We start from the raw sequence: 20,278 nt of genomic DNA, 5'->3' as shown, positions 1-20,278 counted from the left end.
GACGACGATGATGATGATGCTAGAAGGACACATGCAAAGAGTAGGGCGCAAAGGAGAAACAGGGCACTCTTGGAAGAAGCCATAGATGATGGATGCACAAATTAACAAGTAAACTTATTAAATTTATGAAATATCAAGATCAGATGATTGATTTGATTTGATTATATTGCATGCCCTTCTCTATTTATAGTATTCCAACCTCTACCTACCTACACAAACTCATTTAAAATACTAGTTAATGAATAATATGATAAATGGAGTAAAGATAAGTATAAATCAAGATTTGTTAAAAAAATTCACTACTTTCAACAAATTTCTGATTTTTATTATTATTATATCAGATTATCAAACAATATTTAAAATCAATAAATTTCTGATTTTTATTATTATTATAACAGATTATCAAACAAGATTTAAAATCGGTGTGGGATGGCTCAATACTCGAGAGTGAGGGTACACGTGTCTTTCTTATAGAAATTGACAAATTTGATTTGACTTCATTCTAACAAATAGTAAGTTGCAACTTTTGACTAACTGGATTGTTTGATGATTAATTAATTATACAATCCAGATAGAAAACATGTGTTTTTTTCTTTCTATATTGTTTATATCAAATAAAAAAAATTATAAACAAAATTGTTTTTAATAAAATTTAAAATGAGCAAGAAGCTATAGCAAGGGCAGTTAAGATTAATGTTGAGAACTTTATTCCCATTTGTTAATTAGTTGATTTTTGAGTTGTGTTGCTTTGAGATTGTAGTATTCGTTTTTAGTCCTTTTATGTGCAGTCTTGCACATACACAAATTAGTGGAATTCAATTTTCATTTCCAACAAAAATATGTAATATGCAACATACAAAATAAATTTATAAACAATATATATACGCACATAAAAGAAGCCAAAAAAGAATAATACTATTATTTAGAATCAATATACTCTACTACCAACTATTTATTTTAATAAACTTATGATTATCATTACTTAAATAGAAGCCATCGTCGTTAGCCACCCAAAAACATTGATAGTTATCTCCATTGTCGCAGTACTTATCGGCTAATTTACTATCAAACACCGCAAACACTTTATTTCTGTTGTTGGAATAAAAATGACAAAAGAAGAGCGTGCTTCCAATAAAGTTTACACGAAACCCCAATTAAATTCATGTCCTCGTCTCACTGTATGAAGACCAAGATCATCATTACCTGATTGACATCTAACCTGTAACGGTGTTGGAACATCTGTCACGTTGCTAGAGACATGAACCACTACTTGTTGAAAATCGATTTTATTATTGATCTTTTCCTCAGCAATTGTGATTGTGAAATGAATTTGGATGATAAACGTGAGCAAAAGAAATGGAAAACATAAACGGAAAATCATGTTGGATTCTGTATAACTATTTGTATGTATATGAAGAGGAAAAACTCTTATTCAACTAGATTCTATATCCACTATAAGAGAAAACTTGCATATAACTTAAACATGATATTAGCGGGCCTTGTTTGAGATTGTTTAGGATTATTAAATATTGTACTTTTAATTAATTAAAATTTTCATTTTTCTATTTAGGATGATTGATATTTACACATATGACTTCTTTTTGAAACCCTTATGTTAATAGTCAATTGATCTTATCTATATATATATAATGATGCTTAATTTTTAAAGTGTCCGGATTGCCGGGTCGAGAGCTGTGGTTAATTTGGATACTTGGGTCGGATTGTGGGTTGACTCGTTTTTAAATTTAAAACGGTTAAAAATAAAATTAAAAATGCTAGAGGTATGTTTCGAACTTGCAACCTAACAAAACAAGTACAACTCTTTAACCAACTAGGCTACAAAGACTTTATATTTTAAATTCAACACCAAATTTGATAAACGCGGGACGTTTTAATATTAATATAAGTTCAACTTTTTAACTAACTAATCTATATATATATAATGCTGCTTAATTTTTAAAGTGTCCGGATTGCCGGGTCGAGAGCTGTGGTTAATTTGGATACTTGGGTCGGATTGTGGGTTGACCCGTTTTAAAATTTAAAACGGTTAAAAATAAAATTAAAAATACTAGAGGTATGTTTCGAACTTGCAACCTAACAAAATAAGTACAACTCTTTAACCAACTAGGCTACAAAGACTTTATATTTTAAATTCAACACCAAATTTGATAAACGCGGGACGTTTTAATATTAATATAAGTTCAACTTTTTAACTAACTAATCTATATATATATAATGATGCTTAATTTTTAAAGTGTCCGGATTGCCGGGTCGAGAGCTGTGGTTAATTTGGATACTTGGGTCGGATTGTGGGTTGACCCTTTTTTAAATTTAAAACGGTTAAAAATAAAATTAAAAATGCTAGAGTTATGTTTCGAACTTGCAACCTAACAAAACAAGTACAACTCTTTAACCAACTAGGCTACAAAGACTTTGTATTTTAAATTCAACACCAAATTTGATAAACGCGGGACGTTTTAATATTAATATAAGTTCAACTTTTTAACTAACTAATCTATATATATATAATGATGCTTAATTTTTAAAGTGTCCGGATTGCCGGGTCGAGAGCTATGGTTAATTTGGATACTTGGGTCGGATTGTGGGTTGACCCTTTTTTAAATTTAAAACGGTTAAAAATAAAATTAAAAATGCTAGAGGTATGTTTCGAACTTGCAACCTAACAAAACAAGTACAACTTTTTAACCAACTAGGCTACAAAGACTTTATATTTTAAATTCAACACCAAATTTGATAAACGCGGGACGTTTTAATATTAATATAAGTTCAACTTTTTAACTAACTAATATATAATGATGTTGAGTAAATGGATATTTGGGTCGGATTATGGGTTGACTCACCCATAAACTTAAAACAGTTAAAAAAATGTCAAAAAATGTTATCCATAATTTTTTTTCACGATTTTTATATTATTACCCGTGCAAATGCACGGGCTAAATGCTAGTTTGAATTGGAGACAACTAATTAATTTTCTTATCCAGGATAATATTTGGAGTTATTCAAATAATATCAATTTTTTTTAAATCAAACAAAATTTATTTTAAAATCAAAATTCAAATTCAAATAAATCCAATAACATAAACTCAAACAACCTCAAATTACTTGACTGAAATTTGCAGTTACTTATCAAACAAAACCAAAAATTTTAAATGCATATTAAATATATATGCTTCATACCAATGCTAGTTAAACTACTTTGAACATTAATTAATGAGTCAATCTTATCCTCTTTTAAATAAACAAATAATACATTATAATACAAATTTAAAAAAAGTTAAATTCATACTCTCTTTTTATATCACTATATCTCTAGACTAAAATAAAATAACTAATATAATATTGTTTGAAATGGTAGAAAGTTAATATATTCATGAACTTCATTTAAATTTGAAGGGTTCTAAGTTTATTTATTTTATTTATATCGATATACTTTTAATTTTCATCTATTAGAAATTCTTATTTACTTGGTATTTATTTATTATTAATTCTTAAACATAATTTTAAATTTTAAAGAATATTATAAATCAAATTGGTTGTTATAAAAACATAATTTGAGGAGAAACGGTGTGAAGAAAATGACAATCTTATTGACACCTCATTAGTTTGACTAAAAGATGTGTATTTATTATATCCTTATTTTCAGCATAGTTTGTGACTTTTTGTGCTACCTACAACCTCTTGACTAAACCTAAATATTTAAAATATGATTTCATATCAAATTAAAATTAAACAGGACTCCTAGGTATACATTTTTTTCATATATGTCATGAATTTTGAAAATTTAATTAATTGAATATATATATTCTCTAAATATTGAATAGCAAACCATTTGCAATTTCTTTTAAATTTTGCTTTATGACATTTTTAAGTGCGGACCCGCTTTCTCAGCTTATTTATAATGACATTTTATAAAATAATTTAATATTTATACAAAAGAAAAAAAATATTAGAAAAAAGATGGTAAAAAAAATACCAAATTACATCCTCAATAAAACCACACATTAGATATCTACAACAATAGCATAAGACTCATTTTTAGTACAAGAAAGTAGGTAACAAAAGTATTCCATTAGTTTAAATGACCAATCACTTAAGATATGCTTTCTAAATTTAAAATTAAGAGAAAACATTATATTAGTTATGTTAATAACATCACTTCAATATTTTTAGTCAATATGAATATGGTTGAGATATTGGGTTACTTATGTCAGTGACATTATTATGTGCAATATTCAAGTATTTAACTACTACCTACGTCTACAACTACAAATGTCTTTACCAAACAAAAAAAAATCACCAAAAAAATACTTGTGTGATTTATCATTGTCGGCATCCTCCGATTCCTTGTGACCGAACATCTCCATCTGTCAAATATATATTTAGTTAAATGAGTTCTTACAATTGAAAATGAAACTGATTACATTGCAATAAAAAATATAAAAAATGAGCCATTGATAGAACACTTTCTCCTCCTCAAGGTAGATATATTGAAGCCCAAACCTAAATAATTAGATTAATTGAGGACTCTTACATTCTCTTTTTATGTTAATAGAATCGAATTTTAAAGAGAGAATCCATCTTCAAGACATTGGGTTCTTGTATCGGACATAACACGCTGGAATAAAGTGGGGTTACTCGTAACTACTCCATCTACATGTTGAAACAACATCTTCTCCATCGAATCTTCATCGTCAACAGTCCATGCATACACCTTCTTCTTCCTCCTGTTTTCAAGTATATGGCAAATATGATCAAGCACTATGACATGACTATGCACATATATAAGAGAGATTGTTATCCCTTTTGGAAACACTTATTGTTTATGATTCTATATCTTGATCCATTTTCAGGTACATAAACAAAACAAAATTTTGAATCTAAAACATATCAACAATAATAGGCCTTATTTGATATTGGGTTATTTGAAAATAACCTTGTTTGGTGATTATTCTGGTTCTATTGCAACATTATCCCCCTTAAATATAGTTTTGAAAAATAGAGAGAAGTCAGAGAACAAACGCTATTTTGGTTGATGATTTGATTAATCAGAAGATTTGATATGTCTGATTGCTTTATAAGAATGGCCATTTTCATTGAAATAAATAATATACTGTGAATGATATTGTTGATATACATATAACTGTAAAATAATAAAAATGTGCAAAATATTTGTTATTTGTTGTATACCTGTGCAATACTTTGAGAACCTTGTCCTCAACTAGAGGATGGTAGATACCAACAACAGTAGCACCTCTCATCCTTAATAAGTTAGTTCTAGCTCCAGTAGAAGGATCCTCCATTACAATATAACCCACCTGTTGTAAGTATATATAGAAAATCATTATTATTTTTGCTCCGAGGAATTACTTTTACAAATTTCATTTCTGGAATTAGACAATATTTATTACGCTAGTGTTGGATGACAATTTCATGATGTCCCTCACTAAGCTGTCGCTTTTTGCCCATACAATACAGTTTTTGCATTGCATTCCCTCAATCTGCAACGTAAATCAAAATCATTACAAACAGTCCAACTTGTACAAATACTCCGGCATGTAGCCAGATTTATGCCCTATCAACTGTCATGGAATTAATGAATAAAGTGGAAACAGTACTTACAACATCAAGAATGTCTTTGGCAAGACCTTTTTCATAGGAAGGTGGCCCAACTTTAGCATCGAGGATTACAAGTTGAACAGAACTGGATATCATCTGTAAATCCATTGCAACTGATAAGTCAATAATTGATCAATTATTAAAAGGAAATGCCGGTGAACTGAGAATCTATTTTCTTTCATTTTCTTGTGCAACTGGTCAAGTAATGAATAGGAAATTAACAAAATGCAGATTGTGAACAATTACATTAAAAAAAAGGCATTATCTATATCTGTATACATTAACTACCTTAAGAGCATCTTCAACTGTAGGAATGGTTTCACCTTTTCGATCTGTAGAAGCTGCTTTAAGTTCCTTGATCTACGAACACAAACGTTGATCTTGTAAGCAAAAACATTGATATACATAAGTCAAATGCATGAGACCTGTGGCTAAAGATAATTTCTCAAAATCCAACTGCAATAGCATTTACTGCTGTATGTAACCTAAGAATACAATACTCTCTTTTGTTACAATTTATGAGAGCACTTTATAGTTGAAGTGAGTTTTAAAAAAATTATGTGTGAAATTTCTTGGACCATAATACCCTTCAAAGAGTTTTTAAAAAATGTTAGATTTGTATTGTGATCGATAAGTTAAAATTTAATTTTGAAAGGTATAAAATAGATAGCTCTAGATTATATATTGTGGTGATTAAGAGGTTTTGAAATAATCCAAATGAGTTCTAAATTGTGACACCCATTTGGAAGTAATGGCTTTCATAAATCGGGATGGAAGGAGTATCTTGAAAACTTGAAGGAACGCAAAGTAAAACACAGTCAGATACCCAATTTGGAAGTACTACAGGTTATTCCCTCTACTGTCTTTTGGACTAATCACCTTTATCTTAGATACCCAATTTCTACTCAAATTGAAATCCTTATTATTTTCTGAATTTAAAGCAGTTTCCAATTTTCTCAAGCTTGGAGTTTAATTGAAATGACGCGAGATCCCAATCAGATTTACTGTTACATCCGATCTAAGGACTTTTTTCTTGGGGAAAATAATTGCCTTTATTTATAATAAATAAACAGCCAAACGACACTTACAAGTGAGAAAAAACCAACATGCTGAGATCTCAAAATAATAAAAAGTTTGCAAACTGTCAACACAAGGAAATAAAAAGAGCCCGACGCAAGGAAATAAAAAGAGCCCACAAGGCTTGTCATGGAACTCAAGGTCAATCTAAGGTCTTACCAGTTAGTATGTGATATTTTTATTACAAGAGTACTCAAAAGCTACCTAATTCACAAAATGTATGGGCCATAGAATGTGATATGAAGAAATAATAATGTCTAAGAAGAAAAAACTCAATATGAAAAGGTTATTTTTCTTGATTCACTAGCCCCAAAACACTTTATGGATCTAGATGAGAACCGTCAATAAATCTTTTAATATGTCTCTACCTAAGTTTTGTTTCTAAAACATGGTCTGATTTGGATCCACATCTATATGAGATAGTTGAGAAAAAAGTGTTTTCAAATGGTCCCACTATAATAACTATATCTTTTGTAAATCATTTAGTACAAAGGTTCATCTTGCAGAGAGGAAGCTTAACAACTTAACCACTCACGCTATGTTTGACAATGATATTCAGCATTCAATGTACACAAATTATGTGTGTTCTTTATTAATCTGGTTTAATGACAGGATTAAATCAATCACTTAATTGATAAGAAAAACTGAAAATAGGTGCAGAATTTAAATTCAATTGAGCTTTACGCAATGTTGAATTCTACTTAGTTTGTTGAATTTACCCAAAACAACAGCTGATACTTATGTTTCATAATGTTTTTGTTGGTCACTTGACATATTCAGTGTTATTTTCAATCTTAAGAAGCTCACTTCTTAATTACCTAAATATTTAGATTTCCATCTTCCTTCTTGTCAGTTGGTCTTAATTTTCAATCTTATCAAGCAAGGCCCCAGTTCTTAATTAGCTATATATTCAGATTCCAATATTCCTTCTTGTCAGTTGGTTTCTTCAACTTCATACTGCAGCTAGTTGTGCAGGCTCACTTTTCTAATTTTAGAGAAACAGAAGAACCAATTCATGATGTTCATTACATGAAGAGTCTTACCTCTTCCATGCTCAAATACCCAACCTTAGAACTATCATTTCCAGATATCCGCTGCAAGTCCCTGCCTGTGTAATGAGAATCAAAACCCTGATAGCTTCATAATAGTGCAAGTAGAAGCAAAGTAGAACCATACACATATATAATCGGCAGTGACTGTTAGCAAATGAAATTCAAGTAAATGGTTTGTTTGTGTATACACTATGAGACCATGGTAGTCAATATCCAGAGTCAAGAAATAAATAAAAGTATGGGAAAAGATGAATTCCACAATTTAAAAGTGTGGTTGCCACATTGGAGAAAGACACCCTTCAACATCACCTGTACAAAATTAAGTGATGATTCGGGGTTAAGTCAACCATAATTTCCTTTAATTTTCCAATTATGGAGTGGTTAAATTATTTTCAGTGTAGTCGTTAGGTGATAAATCCGACAAGCATTTGACACAACAAAAAGATGTTTTGGAGGGTCGTCGAATGAAAGTAGGAAGGTACTTGGACCCTTGTCTTCAGTCTTATTTTTTAGCGTACTTGAACGATCATTGAATAGCCTTTTCCTGAAAATTAGTCTTTATACTCTTTGTACAATATATTCAAACTAGTGAATACTGAATGGGATCATACACATTATAATATCTATCTTATTATCTAAACAAAATACAGGAATTATTCACTATATTTGGTTTTATATAAACTATTTCTAGGCCTTGTCAAAGAGTAATGGAGATTGTAGTTCTGATTGTAGATCATCGAGAGAAACATATACTTTGTACTAAATTAAATTGTTCTCTTCAGTAATGATTGATAGAAAGTTTTCTCTCATGCCCTAAATGATATTTGATGCATTATGTAGAGATTATTAAGTTATAGAGAATTGGAATTCACTAAATCTATACTCTTTTTAGATTAATAGAATTATAGTGATGGAGTAAATGAAAGGGACATGGGCTAATGGCTCCATACGATAAATGATATAGAATTTGCCAGTAGTTACATTACTAAACAAAATGTGTAATATAAATTCTTTATAATTAATAAAATGAAAACATTCTTTAGTAAGGACAAAAAAGGCTTGGCAGTGTGTTTTAAATTCTTTATATATACCAGTTGACTCATAGATATGCATAGCTAGTCCTCCCCTCCCTTATATGTTTTTTTTGTTTAAATGTTAAAGTTTGTATTAATAGAGTTGTCGCAAAGCGACTTCTAATAAAACAGTATATCACTTATATTTCTGGATTCAGGATCGACAGTTTTCATGAATGAAAAAACATAACTACTAATTGGATCAACTAGCGGCCTGAAAAACATGTTGGAAAAATCACATCAAATAACATTTAAAACTATAGGCACAAAGTGGGAAGAAGGGACAAACATAGCTATACTATGACCTAATATATTCCTTGTTTTTCACAACCAAAAAATCAACTAATACCTTTCATAGTTTATTTGTTTCCCAAAATAAATAGGCGGTTATATTAGGATTGAGTCACAGTTACAAATTCACTAAAAAAACTACTGTTTCCAAATGAGTTCAAATAAGTTCAATTTCACATAAGTTAATTTAGTAATGCCTATCCTTGATAATAGAAATCCTTTTTAAATCAGATTTTTTGCATCAGTGGAGAAACAATTGGGTGTCTGAAGAAGAGAAATATGTTAAGGAAAATACTTGTGCATACCTATCATGAAGAGCAAACAGTACCCCATCTGACGAACGAGAAACATCAATCTCAATGCACTCTACTTGAGAACGAAGGGCACTATTATATGCAGACATCTGATAAAAAAAGAATGACATAGAATGTCAAGATCATGGTTGTCCCCATCAGAACAGAACTGAAAATATCAAACTATCATAAAGCTACATTAAGAAGTGGGCTTATGAAGAATAACCACTTGGCACAATGATAAATACTCATCTCCAGAAGTATGCTGTAAAATTTGCTAAATATAAGAAATGTGCAAAGGCTAACATTCAAGAACCTTATATATTTTCTCTATTGATATACTACTTCCTAAAAACAAGAAAAATAATTTTCCGCAGAGCAAGCTTAATTTCCTGATAGGTATCCAAACACCAACATAATAAACAGAGAAACAGTTGGGCAAAAACATGTTAAAAATGCATATGAATAAGTCCTGTAAAATGTTAATTAGAGGGAAGACATGGACATACTGTGTTAGGGAAGGCACTGGTAGAATCACCCCCATGAGCACATACAAGAGGAGGATTACTGAGCCAAGCACACTTCTTTTGTTGCATCTGCATAAAAGTCCATAAAAAGTTAGTTACAATCAAATCTATCTTCACCAAAACAAAAAGAAACATAGTTGAGTCACATATTATGGATAATTTATGAAGCAAATGCAAGATACAGTTTAGGAGTAAGCACTTGCAGTAGCTGAGAGACCGACTCATCTTCCTAAGGCTTTGTTCGTTTTGGGTTATTTGAAAATAATCACGTAAGATAAATATGCTCTAATTTTGATTCATACCCTTTTGGTCGATTTGTTAACACCCTTCAATTTGCAAGGAAAAAGAAATTACCTCAGACTTTCTTTCTTTTATGAGAAAAAAAAAATGATCAAAATTTCTAGGTCATTTCAAAATGAGGAGCTTTTATATCTCTGACCAAGTTCATTAATATGATATTAATGTTATCTGCCTTATTATACAGCCTTACCAGTTATACCAACTCATTATTGATTCCCGATTTAACACATCTCCTAACTACAGATGTTGTAAATGCTACAAATTAAGAAACTAAATGAAATAGTAGAAGGCTATTACATAAAACTAAATAGCCACCTAAAAGAATTATGAGAGAAGACAGTATAAAACCTGACGGAAACGCCTGAGCTTGAAGTGGAAGAAAATGGGAGGAATGATGGCAATGAAGAAGAGGCATATAAGAAGCGATCGAAATAGTTTACGAGAAGTAAACCTCTTCAGACTTATATTCTTCAAGAAGGATCCATTCCCCCTCGGTAATTGTCGCCTGTTCGATCTTGCAGGGATCGCCATTTCCAGGCGAGAGAGAAAGCTCAGATAAGCATTCAGCATTCATTTTTATTTATTTATTTTATAAAGGAAAACTAATAATATATTTTTTTTAAAAATCCGCAAAGAATAAATAACAAAATGAATGTCACGACCTGTTTTGTCATATATGCAAAAGATAAAATAAAATTAGAAAAATTGTCATGTTTGAGAGATTTTTGTACCGAGACATTGTCATGATAATTCGCAGTATTTTGAGAAAATTGTCATGTTCGGGACAAAGATATCACAAACAAGAGGTTAGTTCGATTATAGCAGTACAACCATTATCTAGCCACTAAGAAAGGGTTACATATAAAAAAAAAAAAAAAATAAGAGAAATGATGCTTTATTTTTATGTATAAATGTCCCTTAATGAATAAAATTCATATAATGTCTCTATACTTGTATAATGGAAGTATTTTGAACATGACCCAAGTTCACTAGATAAAAGTAATACCTATACTCCAATAAGACATTTTTATTTATTTATTTATTTCTCTCTTCTATGGACTAGATTTATAATCTTACAAGAAAGGTAATACCTCATTCTTTAAGACCTAAACGATAGACATTCACAGCGATCTTCAATAGACAGTCACGACGACGATCTTCGACGGACACAATCATGAGCACGAGTACGAACACTTTGGCAATCGATACTCTTCTTCTTATAACGAAATGAATTTTTTTTTGAGTATTTATATAAAGAATTTTTTCTCCTCTCACTGACGATACTTTCCGTCATGTACGCGAATGAGATATTTTTGTAAAAAAAATATAAAATAGTGACCTACACAAATAAGATTATGCACCTGTCACCCATTTATTTAATGCTGCTTTTTAAGGTCGTTTCGTCAAATTTCCCATAAAAAAAAAAAAAAAAAAAAAAAAAAAAAAGCCATTTCTCACTATCTATGTCGTCTGTCCTCCGTCGCCGGCGCCGTCGCTCTTGATCCTTCATTCTCTCTCAGCCTATACTTACCAAATGGCTGGGACTCGACATCCCAGCCACGATCATCCCATGAAGCTACAGTATTCATCAGAAGAATATGAAATTTACTGTCACGGTTGCGACCGACGCACAATCGACAAACATCCATTCTTTCAATGTCTCTCTAAGCCATGTCCCTTCTATCTACACAAATCATGCGCTTCACTTCCCCAAAAGCTATCTCATTCCTTCCACCCACAACACCCACTCTATCTCCTCTTCCGCCCGCCTTACGCTCGCGGCTTCTTCCAATGCGACGCTTGCTTAAAGAGCAGCAAAGGCTTCACCTTCCATTGCCCAGACTGCAATTTCGACTTGGATTTATCATGCTCTCAACTGATACCCAGAGAAACAATCCAAGAAGAAATAGGGTTTGACGGGAAATCACATTCATGGTTCATTTGTGACAAGGACGAAGAGAAATTCGAGGGTTTATTATGCTCTGCCTGCAGGTTACCAGTTGAAAACCCTGTCTATGTTTGTTTAGAGAACAAATTATTAATGCACAAATCGTGCACTCAATTACCAAAGAGAATTATAACCCCACTTCACCGACGGCACAGTCTGTTATTGAAGAGATGGGTGCCGCCGGAGCTTCCAGGTGACGGCGGTAGTGAATTCTGCACCTTATGTGCGGATGCATTAGACGGGTCAATTGGGTATACATGCGAAGAATGTAATTTCAAACTAGATATGAAATGTTCTTCACTGGTCGCCAGGACCTATGAATTCCATGACCATCCTCTTGTTCTTGTGTACATACCTAGGCGTTTCAGATGTGATAGTTGCGTTTGCAATGTATGTCTCCCATTGTTGCATTGCGTTGATGAGGATTGTGGGTTTGATATCCATCTTCATTGTGTTCCTTCACTGCCTATTGTTGTCAAGTTTGAAGGTCATATTCATCATCTCACTTTAATGAACACCCGAATCAAAGATCATGACGATGAGGAAGGTCATGAGGAGTTCTACTGTGATGCTTGTGAGGAAATTAGGTTACTGTCTGATCCTACTTATTATTGCGAAGAATGTCATTATGTTGCTCATGTCAGATGTTTAATCTCCGACGTGAGTTTCTCCCCACATCCATTCATTCCATCATCTTCCTTGTTACAACAATTGTGCAATTAAGTTTGAATTCTGTTATGGGTTAACTTTTAAATGCTTAGGCCAATCATTTTTAGGAAGAAGTGCTTGCGCTAGGGAATGAATTTTGCAATCTTGGCACATCCAAAGAGGGAAGTATGGATGCTTCAATATCAACGGTAATAGAAGAGAACAAATGTGGTCGTTCTGATCTGGCCAGAACAGAGTTGGAGAAGGAGATAGACTCTGTTAGATTAGAAATACAAGCATTATCAGCAAAACTCGAAGAACTGAAACAGAAACGTGCTCGAGCGAGTAAATTGCTCGCCTTCTATGAGAGTCAAAGGTAAGCATACTTGTGGAGGCTATCTCAACACTGAAATTAACTGCAAAAGATGGATAGTGTATCAATTTATTCTCTATAACTTATTCTGTGCAATTGTAGTTTATTTGAATTTATAATCTTAATCAAACTAACTAGTGCCCAGGCAGGCGCCCAGCACAAATTATAAAATATAGACAAATAATATATAACATACAATATATATGATTAAAGAGTTGATAGGTGGTCAAAAGTTTTATTTATAAAATATAGAGGAATAAAGGTTGTTAAACTATGGAAAGATAGATTGACTTTATTATGCATACGCACATCAAGTCTTAGAACATTGCTGCGAAATCTCATTCCCCTTTCTTTCTTCTTCGTCGTCAAATGGGTGAGATTCAAAATCCCCACCATGATCATCCATTTAACATGAAACTTCCATACGAAAATCAAGATATTTATTGCGATGGTTGCGACAGATCCACCTTGGACGATGATCCATTCTTGCAATGTACAGCAAGGAACTGTCCCTTCCAACTCCACAAATCATGTGCTTCACTGCCCCCACAGATATCTGATCACTCCTTCCACCCACATCACACACTCAATCTGCTCTATCCTCCGCCCTCCGACCGCGAATCCTTCCAATGCGACGCTTGCTCGAAGAACGCGGGATTTACTTTTCATTGCGCAGACTGCAATTATAACTTGGATGTGTGTTGCTCTCAACTGATCCAAAAAGAGATCTTCAACGAAGATAATGGGTTTGATGGGAAATCACATTCCTGGATCATTTGTGACAGTAGCAGCGACAAATTCAAGGTATTATGCTCTGCCTGCAAGCTACCTGTTGAAAACCCTGTTTACGTTTGTTTAGAATGCAAATTGTCGATGCATAAATCTTGCACTCAGTTGCCTAAAACCATTCGACACCCTTTTCATCAACCCCATACTTTGGTGCTCACGAGATGGGTAGGGAAGGACGTTCGCCGTGGGTTATGTGACTTCTGTCATAACTCTTTTGACGACTCAATTGGCTATTCCTGCCAGGAATGCGTTTTCAAGTTGGACTATAAATGCGCCTCACTGCTGGTCGCAAAGACCTACAAATTTCATGAACATCCTCTTGTTCTTGTACCCACACATTGTAACTTAGCTTGCTATTTGTGTCGGTGTAAGGATTGTGCACCCATATTGCATTGTATTGACAAGGATTGTGAGGTCAACTTCCACCTTCATTGTGTTCCTTCACTGCCTCGTGTTGTCGAGTATCATAACCACATTCATCCCCTCACTCTAACGGGTACACAAATCAAAGACCAAGATGACGAGATGGGTAATGAGGATTTCTATTGTGATGCTTGTGAGGAAATTAGGTTACTGCCTGATCCTACTTATTATTGCAAAGAATGCCACTATGTTGCTCATGTGAGATGCTTAATCTCTGATGTGAGCTCCTCCTCCTCCTGTCTTTTACTATTACATTGAATTCCTCCCCAATTATGTTATTAACTTCTTAGGCCAATATGTAACTTTTTCAGGAAGATCTGCTTGAACTAGGCACTGATTTTTCTGCAATTGGGCAAGAAGATGATGGCCATCTTGGTGCCTCAACCTCGAAGGAGGTGAACTCTATTATATCAGAAATACTAGCATTAAGAGCGGAACTTGAAAAACTCAAGGAGAAACGTGTCAGAAAGGATAGATTTATAGCCTTGTATGAAGATCCAAAGTAAGCACAATTGCAAATAGTTTAATTCTTTATGGTAACTTGATCATGTCCTGATTTGATTATGCTGAATTGTTTCAGTTATGTTGTTGATCTTGATGCATGAAACTCTGAACCAAGAATCCAAGAACCTGTCATTCTCAAAACAAACTCTAGCAAGATGGGGAACCAACTCCATAAAGAGAGCCAGCCTCTTTCTTATAAGCTGGGAATTCCTATATTTTGTGTTTTATTGATTATTATGCTTGCTCAATAAAAATTCAACACATACATATTTGTAACTATATTTTTTCTCTATTTATATTATTGTTTAAAAATTATTATTTATTTTTAATAAAAAAAAACGAGTATATTTAACACTATTTTTTTAAGTTTTATTTGTATTGATGTTTTAAAAGTTATTAATTATTTTATAAAATATAATAAATACATTATATATATATATATTAAAATAAAACTTATTAATGTATTTAATATTATTTTTTGACAGGTTTAAAATAGTTAATAAATTTTTATTATTTTAATTTATAATTTTATTGTAGTTATTTATTTTTTATATAAAATATTATATATTATATAATTATTTTTAAATAAAATAATAATTAATATATTGTTTAAAATTAATAATTTTTTAATTTTTTACAAATGTTATCAAATTAAAGAACTGAAATTAAAAAAAGTACAAAAATAAATTAATTAAAAGTACAATCAAAATAAATTAAAAGTGAAAAAATATTTAAATTAATATATTTTAAAATTGTTTGTTATTATATGAAAAAAATTAGTTATTTTTGTATTAAGTTTGGAAAGGGTAATTCATTTGGCTTTGTTTCGTTTTTTAATTTAAAAGTTATTAATATATAAAATAAAAAATAATAATTAAAATAAAAGTATTTTAGTATTTTAATTAATAAGTTTAATAGGTTTAGAATATAAAGAATTGTTATTTGATTTTTATATATTTTAGAAAATTTGGTTTTACATCGTCAAATTAGTGGTTGGTACGGCTAGTGGACCAGCAAGTGGAACAGCTCCTTCATCCCTGTCTATCTTTTTTTAATTTAAATTTAAGATTTGTTTGACTTTGAGTTTATTTTAAATTTTTTTTCTATAGATCCTATAACTTATTAAAAACTATTATAATTTATAGGGAAATTGGATGAAATAATTCTAAAAAGTCCCCCTTAAATGCGCTGATCATTTAATTGCTCAAATGATTATTTTAAAATATTTTGAAGAAATTCAATTTAAAGAGCATGATTGTCTCGCAAAGGAAAAACATTCTCGTCAGTTTATAATTGTATTATCAGTTTATAATTGCATTATTTCAATGGTGTCGTTGCGAGACTATCTTGTCCTTCGCGAGACGATTTTATCCGGATATTTTGGACTTTTTGAAGGTTTTTCATCGCGAGACGATCCTGTCCTTTGCGTTACGCGCACGAGAATAATTTCGTGAGAATATTTTAAAGTAGTCACTAACATATAAATATGTTTTTTTTAGAGTTCTCATTAAATTTCTCTAATTTATCAAGGTGTAATTGTCAAAGTAAATTTAATTTTGTAATACTTTTGTTTAGTTTAAAAAAAAATTAATATACTCAATTTTTTTATATATTTATTAAAATTTAAATTTTTTAAATTAATATTATTTCATTCACTCCCATTAATTATATTATTTAATTTATTAATTAAAATAAAAATATATATTATTTAATTTATTTTTTAATATTATCATTATATATTTGTAATTATTTAAATCCAATCATAATTTTATCTAACATGTAAATCAAAATATTAAAATATAATATATTTTATCATTATATTATTACCCTTAAAATCTTTAAAACAAATTATTTTTTTAAAATGAATGAAAGTCAATCAATAAATAAATTAATAATTATTTAATCAACCCCTATAAAAAAAAATAATAATTTATTAGTTTCTAGTACACTCTAATGTTGGATTATTTTATTTGGAGTTTGCTTGATATAAAGTTGATTGACATTTAACTAATTTGTTAAATGTTTTAGTTTATTCAAATCAATGATTCATCTATGATATGAAAGAGATTTTGAACCGTATGATCGGTTTTGATTTGAGTTATTAGTTAATATATACACATATTAATTATTGACTAAAATATAAAAAATATTTATTATATATAAACCGAGTCTTCTTCTTTTCTTCTTCTTCATACAGCAGGCGCCATTTTCTTCTGGTTTGGATCTATGAAAAATGGGAGAAAGAGATGAGAACGTTGAATCGAAGATACACTGTACAGTATGCAGGAAGACAATGCCTTCTCAGAGAGGACCAGTGTTTTGTCGCCTCGACCTCAACTGTTCTTACAATCCACACCTCACTCCGGGCCGATTTCTAAAATCATGCGCCAAATTGCCGCCACAAATCTCCCACCCCTCCCATCCGCACCACTCCCTCTCTCTCCTCTCACGCCCTCCATTCATTTCCGGTAGCTTCACCTGCGTTTCCTGCGACAATACTGGCCTTGATTTCGTCTATCATTGCGCCGATTGTTTTTTTTTCAATTTGGACGTTTTCTGCGCTTCTCTCATCCCTAACCAAGGAGGCGGAAGCGACGGCGACACCGAGACGACTTTTGGTTCGCATTTAGGGCTTGATGGAACCACGGTGCATCCGTGGAACGTTTACAGCAGACATGATCAATTTGATGAGGTATTGTGCTCAGCTTGTAGATCTCCAATTGAATCACAGATCTGTGTTTGTCTGGAATGCAAAGTGTTTATGCATAAATCTTGTACTCTTTTGCCTACTAAGATTATGCATCCCTTACATAGCCTCCATCCATTGTCACTGTTTAAGTGGAAAGCCTTTTATCCCTCTGAAGATGGATCAATAGATTCGCCGTGTCAAGGCTGTTGGGGAGGGAGAGGGCGTTGTGTTGCATGTGGGGACGGATTAGAAGGCAATTATGTTTATCAGTGTTCGGAGTGTTCGGAGGACTGTCAAATCAAATTTGACATCAAATGCTCATTCCTTTCTCCAAAAACTTATGATTTTCACCAACATCCTCTTTTTCTTGTGAACGCCAGTTCCTTCGATTGCAAACGTTGTGAGTGCAAAGATTGCTCACCAATGCTGAGATGTGTAGGTCATTGTGATTACAATGTCCATCTTCATTGTGTTCCTTCACTTCCTCGAACAGTTGTGCGTAAACATGTCCATCCACTCAAACTTGTCCGTTATCCGATAAAAGACTATGATGATGAGCCTGATGATGTTGAGTTGTATTGTGATGCCTGTGAGGAGCTTAGATTCTTGAATGATACCACTTATTATTGTGATGAATGTCACTACGTTTCTCATGTTCGATGCGCCATTTCTGATGTAAGTTTGATCAAATCATCTTTGATTTTCATGTTCTTACTACAATAGTAATAATACTAATAATAATAAGAATTGTGTTTCATTAGGAAGACCTTCTTGAACTGGGTAAAGACTTGCCATCTGTTTCCATTGACATAACAATGGACAATGGGAGCATATATACAATTTATGAAAACTGGGAGGGAGAAGTTGCATGAGAGTTTAATGCGTAACAGCAAGGAGTTGGACAATCAGATAGAATCAGTTCAATCAAGACTGCAAGAACTAATGTTGAAACTAGAAGAACTCGACCCAGAACAAGCCCGGGCCATTCAATCATCTCCTGATCCTCCACCAAATGTTGTTAATGGCATTGGAAGAACTATTAGGTTACTCACCTATCCAGGCTATCCAGGCTACTAATCAAATGAAAGAAAGGTGCACCTTCATTTACTCATCTCTTCATTTAATCTCAAAAATCATCACAAAATTATTTTTTTTCATTTATGTTTATCTAATTCAATTGCATAGTTAATATTGAATGAAAACAAAATTACTCCACTTTTTTTTATAGTAAAAAAAAAATTTAGTTGTCACACTTTATGGTGGATTTCGAAATCCCCAAATTATATATAAATGGATTAACTCATTAATTTAAGTAAGTGGGTTATATTATAATATGGGTTGAATTATGGACTACATGATCTATTATTTAAATAAATTTTAAATAAATTTGTTCTTACTACTTCCAATGCGACGCTTGCTTAAAGAGCAGCAAAGGCTTCACCTTTCATTGCCCAGAATGCAATTTCGACTTGTTGGATTTATCATGCTCTCAACTGATACCCAAAGAAAAAATCCACAAAGAAATAGGGTTTGATGGGAAATCACGTTCATGGTTCATTTGTGACAAGGACGACGAGAAATTCCATGACCATCCTCTTGTTCTTGTGTACATACCTTAGATACCTAGTCGTTTCAGATGTCATGTTTGCAAGGTACGGGTCCCATTGTTGCATTGCGTTGATGAGGATTGTGGGTTCCATATCCATCTTCATTGTGTCCCTTCTCTTCTCTGCCTATTGTTGTCAAATATGAACGTCAGGTTAGTAAAAAAAACATCATAAATAGTAACGCCGAAAAGATTCATTTTTTTAGTGCAACATTTCTAATCTATCAATCTTTATAACCAAACAAATATCATAAATAAAGAAACTCCAGTTTTAACGTGAAAACTACTTAAATAAGAGTAAAACCTACGGAAAAAATTTAAGCAATGTTATTGTTAAACAATCACGGGATGTATAGGATGTGAAGAAATCCTTGCGATGTGTCATGTATTGGAGCGTTGCTATCAATCACCCAACTAGTTTCCTGACAAATGAGATTAACATCACTATCATACAAACTAAAGAAAAATCATTGATGGGGTGGTCTTAATATGTCCATTTTTGTCATTATGATAACACTCAGTGTTAGCATTGTTACTAAATTTGTTTTTGTTTTTACTTTTCTCATTGAGTATCTACTCTTAGTCTCCTCTCTTCTCATAGTAAGGAGGACATCAGAATGTGTAAAAAATATTATGATTTTTTTTTTCATATCTTTATCGAGGACATTACTCTTTAGAGTTAAACAACGACGTTTTGTTGGTCTTATACTCATTTTGATTAACTAATTAATAATCTTTGAATAGAAAAATGGCATCAATAAGAGCCAAAACTATTACTGAGAGCCGAAAAGGCTTTTACTGAAAACCAAAAAAACCTTTATTGAAAGCCGAAAAGGCTTCATTTAAGTAATGACTCTCTTATTGTAATGTGGATAATTAAATATTTTTCTTTTTTTTGTTTCGTATTATTAATATTTATCTATGTAAACAATATTAAATAGATGTTTTTGCCAACCATTTATATAAATAAAAACACTAATCCAAACAATATTTATAAATAATATAGGTGTCTCATCTCAACACACTAATCAAGTCAATGGGAGGGGTG

The 20,278-nt window shown here is 31.9% G+C and overlaps 4 protein-coding genes across 5 annotated transcripts; 3 read left to right on the top strand and 1 right to left on the bottom strand.

Annotated features, from left to right (window-relative positions):
- Positions 1-4,422: 4,422 nt before the first annotated feature.
- Positions 4,423-10,797, bottom strand: LOC124931368 (glycerophosphodiester phosphodiesterase GDPD4). The gene is made up of 9 exons (XM_047471816.1): positions 10,599-10,797; positions 9,933-10,019; positions 9,436-9,533; positions 7,758-7,818; positions 5,926-5,997; positions 5,641-5,733; positions 5,430-5,519; positions 5,209-5,336; positions 4,423-4,745 (listed from the first exon to the last, which is right to left on the bottom strand). Exons 1-9 carry the CDS (start codon positions 10,779-10,781, stop codon positions 4,583-4,585), a joined length of 975 nt encoding a protein of 324 aa, XP_047327772.1. The 5' UTR covers positions 10,782-10,797; the 3' UTR covers positions 4,423-4,582.
- A 952-nt stretch (positions 10,798-11,749) lies between these two features.
- Positions 11,750-13,338, top strand: LOC124932594. Of its 2 annotated transcripts, none has more exons than XM_047473250.1 (2): positions 11,750-12,858; positions 12,975-13,338. In XM_047473250.1, exons 1-2 carry the CDS (start codon positions 11,785-11,787, stop codon positions 13,224-13,226), a joined length of 1,326 nt encoding a protein of 441 aa, XP_047329206.1. In that variant the 5' UTR covers positions 11,750-11,784; the 3' UTR covers positions 13,227-13,338. The 2 variants fall into 2 exon arrangements, with proteins under 2 accessions (XP_047329206.1, XP_047329207.1); XM_047473251.1 differs by having other exon boundaries at positions 12,960-13,109.
- A 250-nt stretch (positions 13,339-13,588) lies between these two features.
- LOC124932972 lies at positions 13,589-15,189 on the top strand. Its single transcript, XM_047473693.1, has 3 exons — positions 13,589-14,650; positions 14,743-14,933; positions 15,012-15,189. Exons 1-3 carry the CDS (start codon positions 13,589-13,591, stop codon positions 15,034-15,036), a joined length of 1,278 nt encoding a protein of 425 aa, XP_047329649.1. The 3' UTR covers positions 15,037-15,189.
- A 1,956-nt stretch (positions 15,190-17,145) lies between these two features.
- Positions 17,146-18,762, top strand: LOC124932433. Its single transcript, XM_047473060.1, has 2 exons — positions 17,146-18,299; positions 18,386-18,762. The coding sequence occupies exons 1-2, from the start codon at positions 17,169-17,171 to the stop codon at positions 18,494-18,496; spliced, it is 1,242 nt and encodes a 413-aa protein (XP_047329016.1). The 5' UTR covers positions 17,146-17,168; the 3' UTR covers positions 18,497-18,762.
- The last annotated feature ends 1,516 nt before the right edge of the window (positions 18,763-20,278 follow it).

Source organism: Impatiens glandulifera, chromosome 3 (assembly GCF_907164915.1).
Source record: "Impatiens glandulifera chromosome 3, dImpGla2.1, whole genome shotgun sequence".
In the NCBI taxonomy this organism is placed as follows: Eukaryota; Viridiplantae; Streptophyta; class Magnoliopsida; order Ericales; family Balsaminaceae; genus Impatiens; species Impatiens glandulifera.
This window is presented reverse-complemented; position numbering and strand designations above follow the sequence as displayed.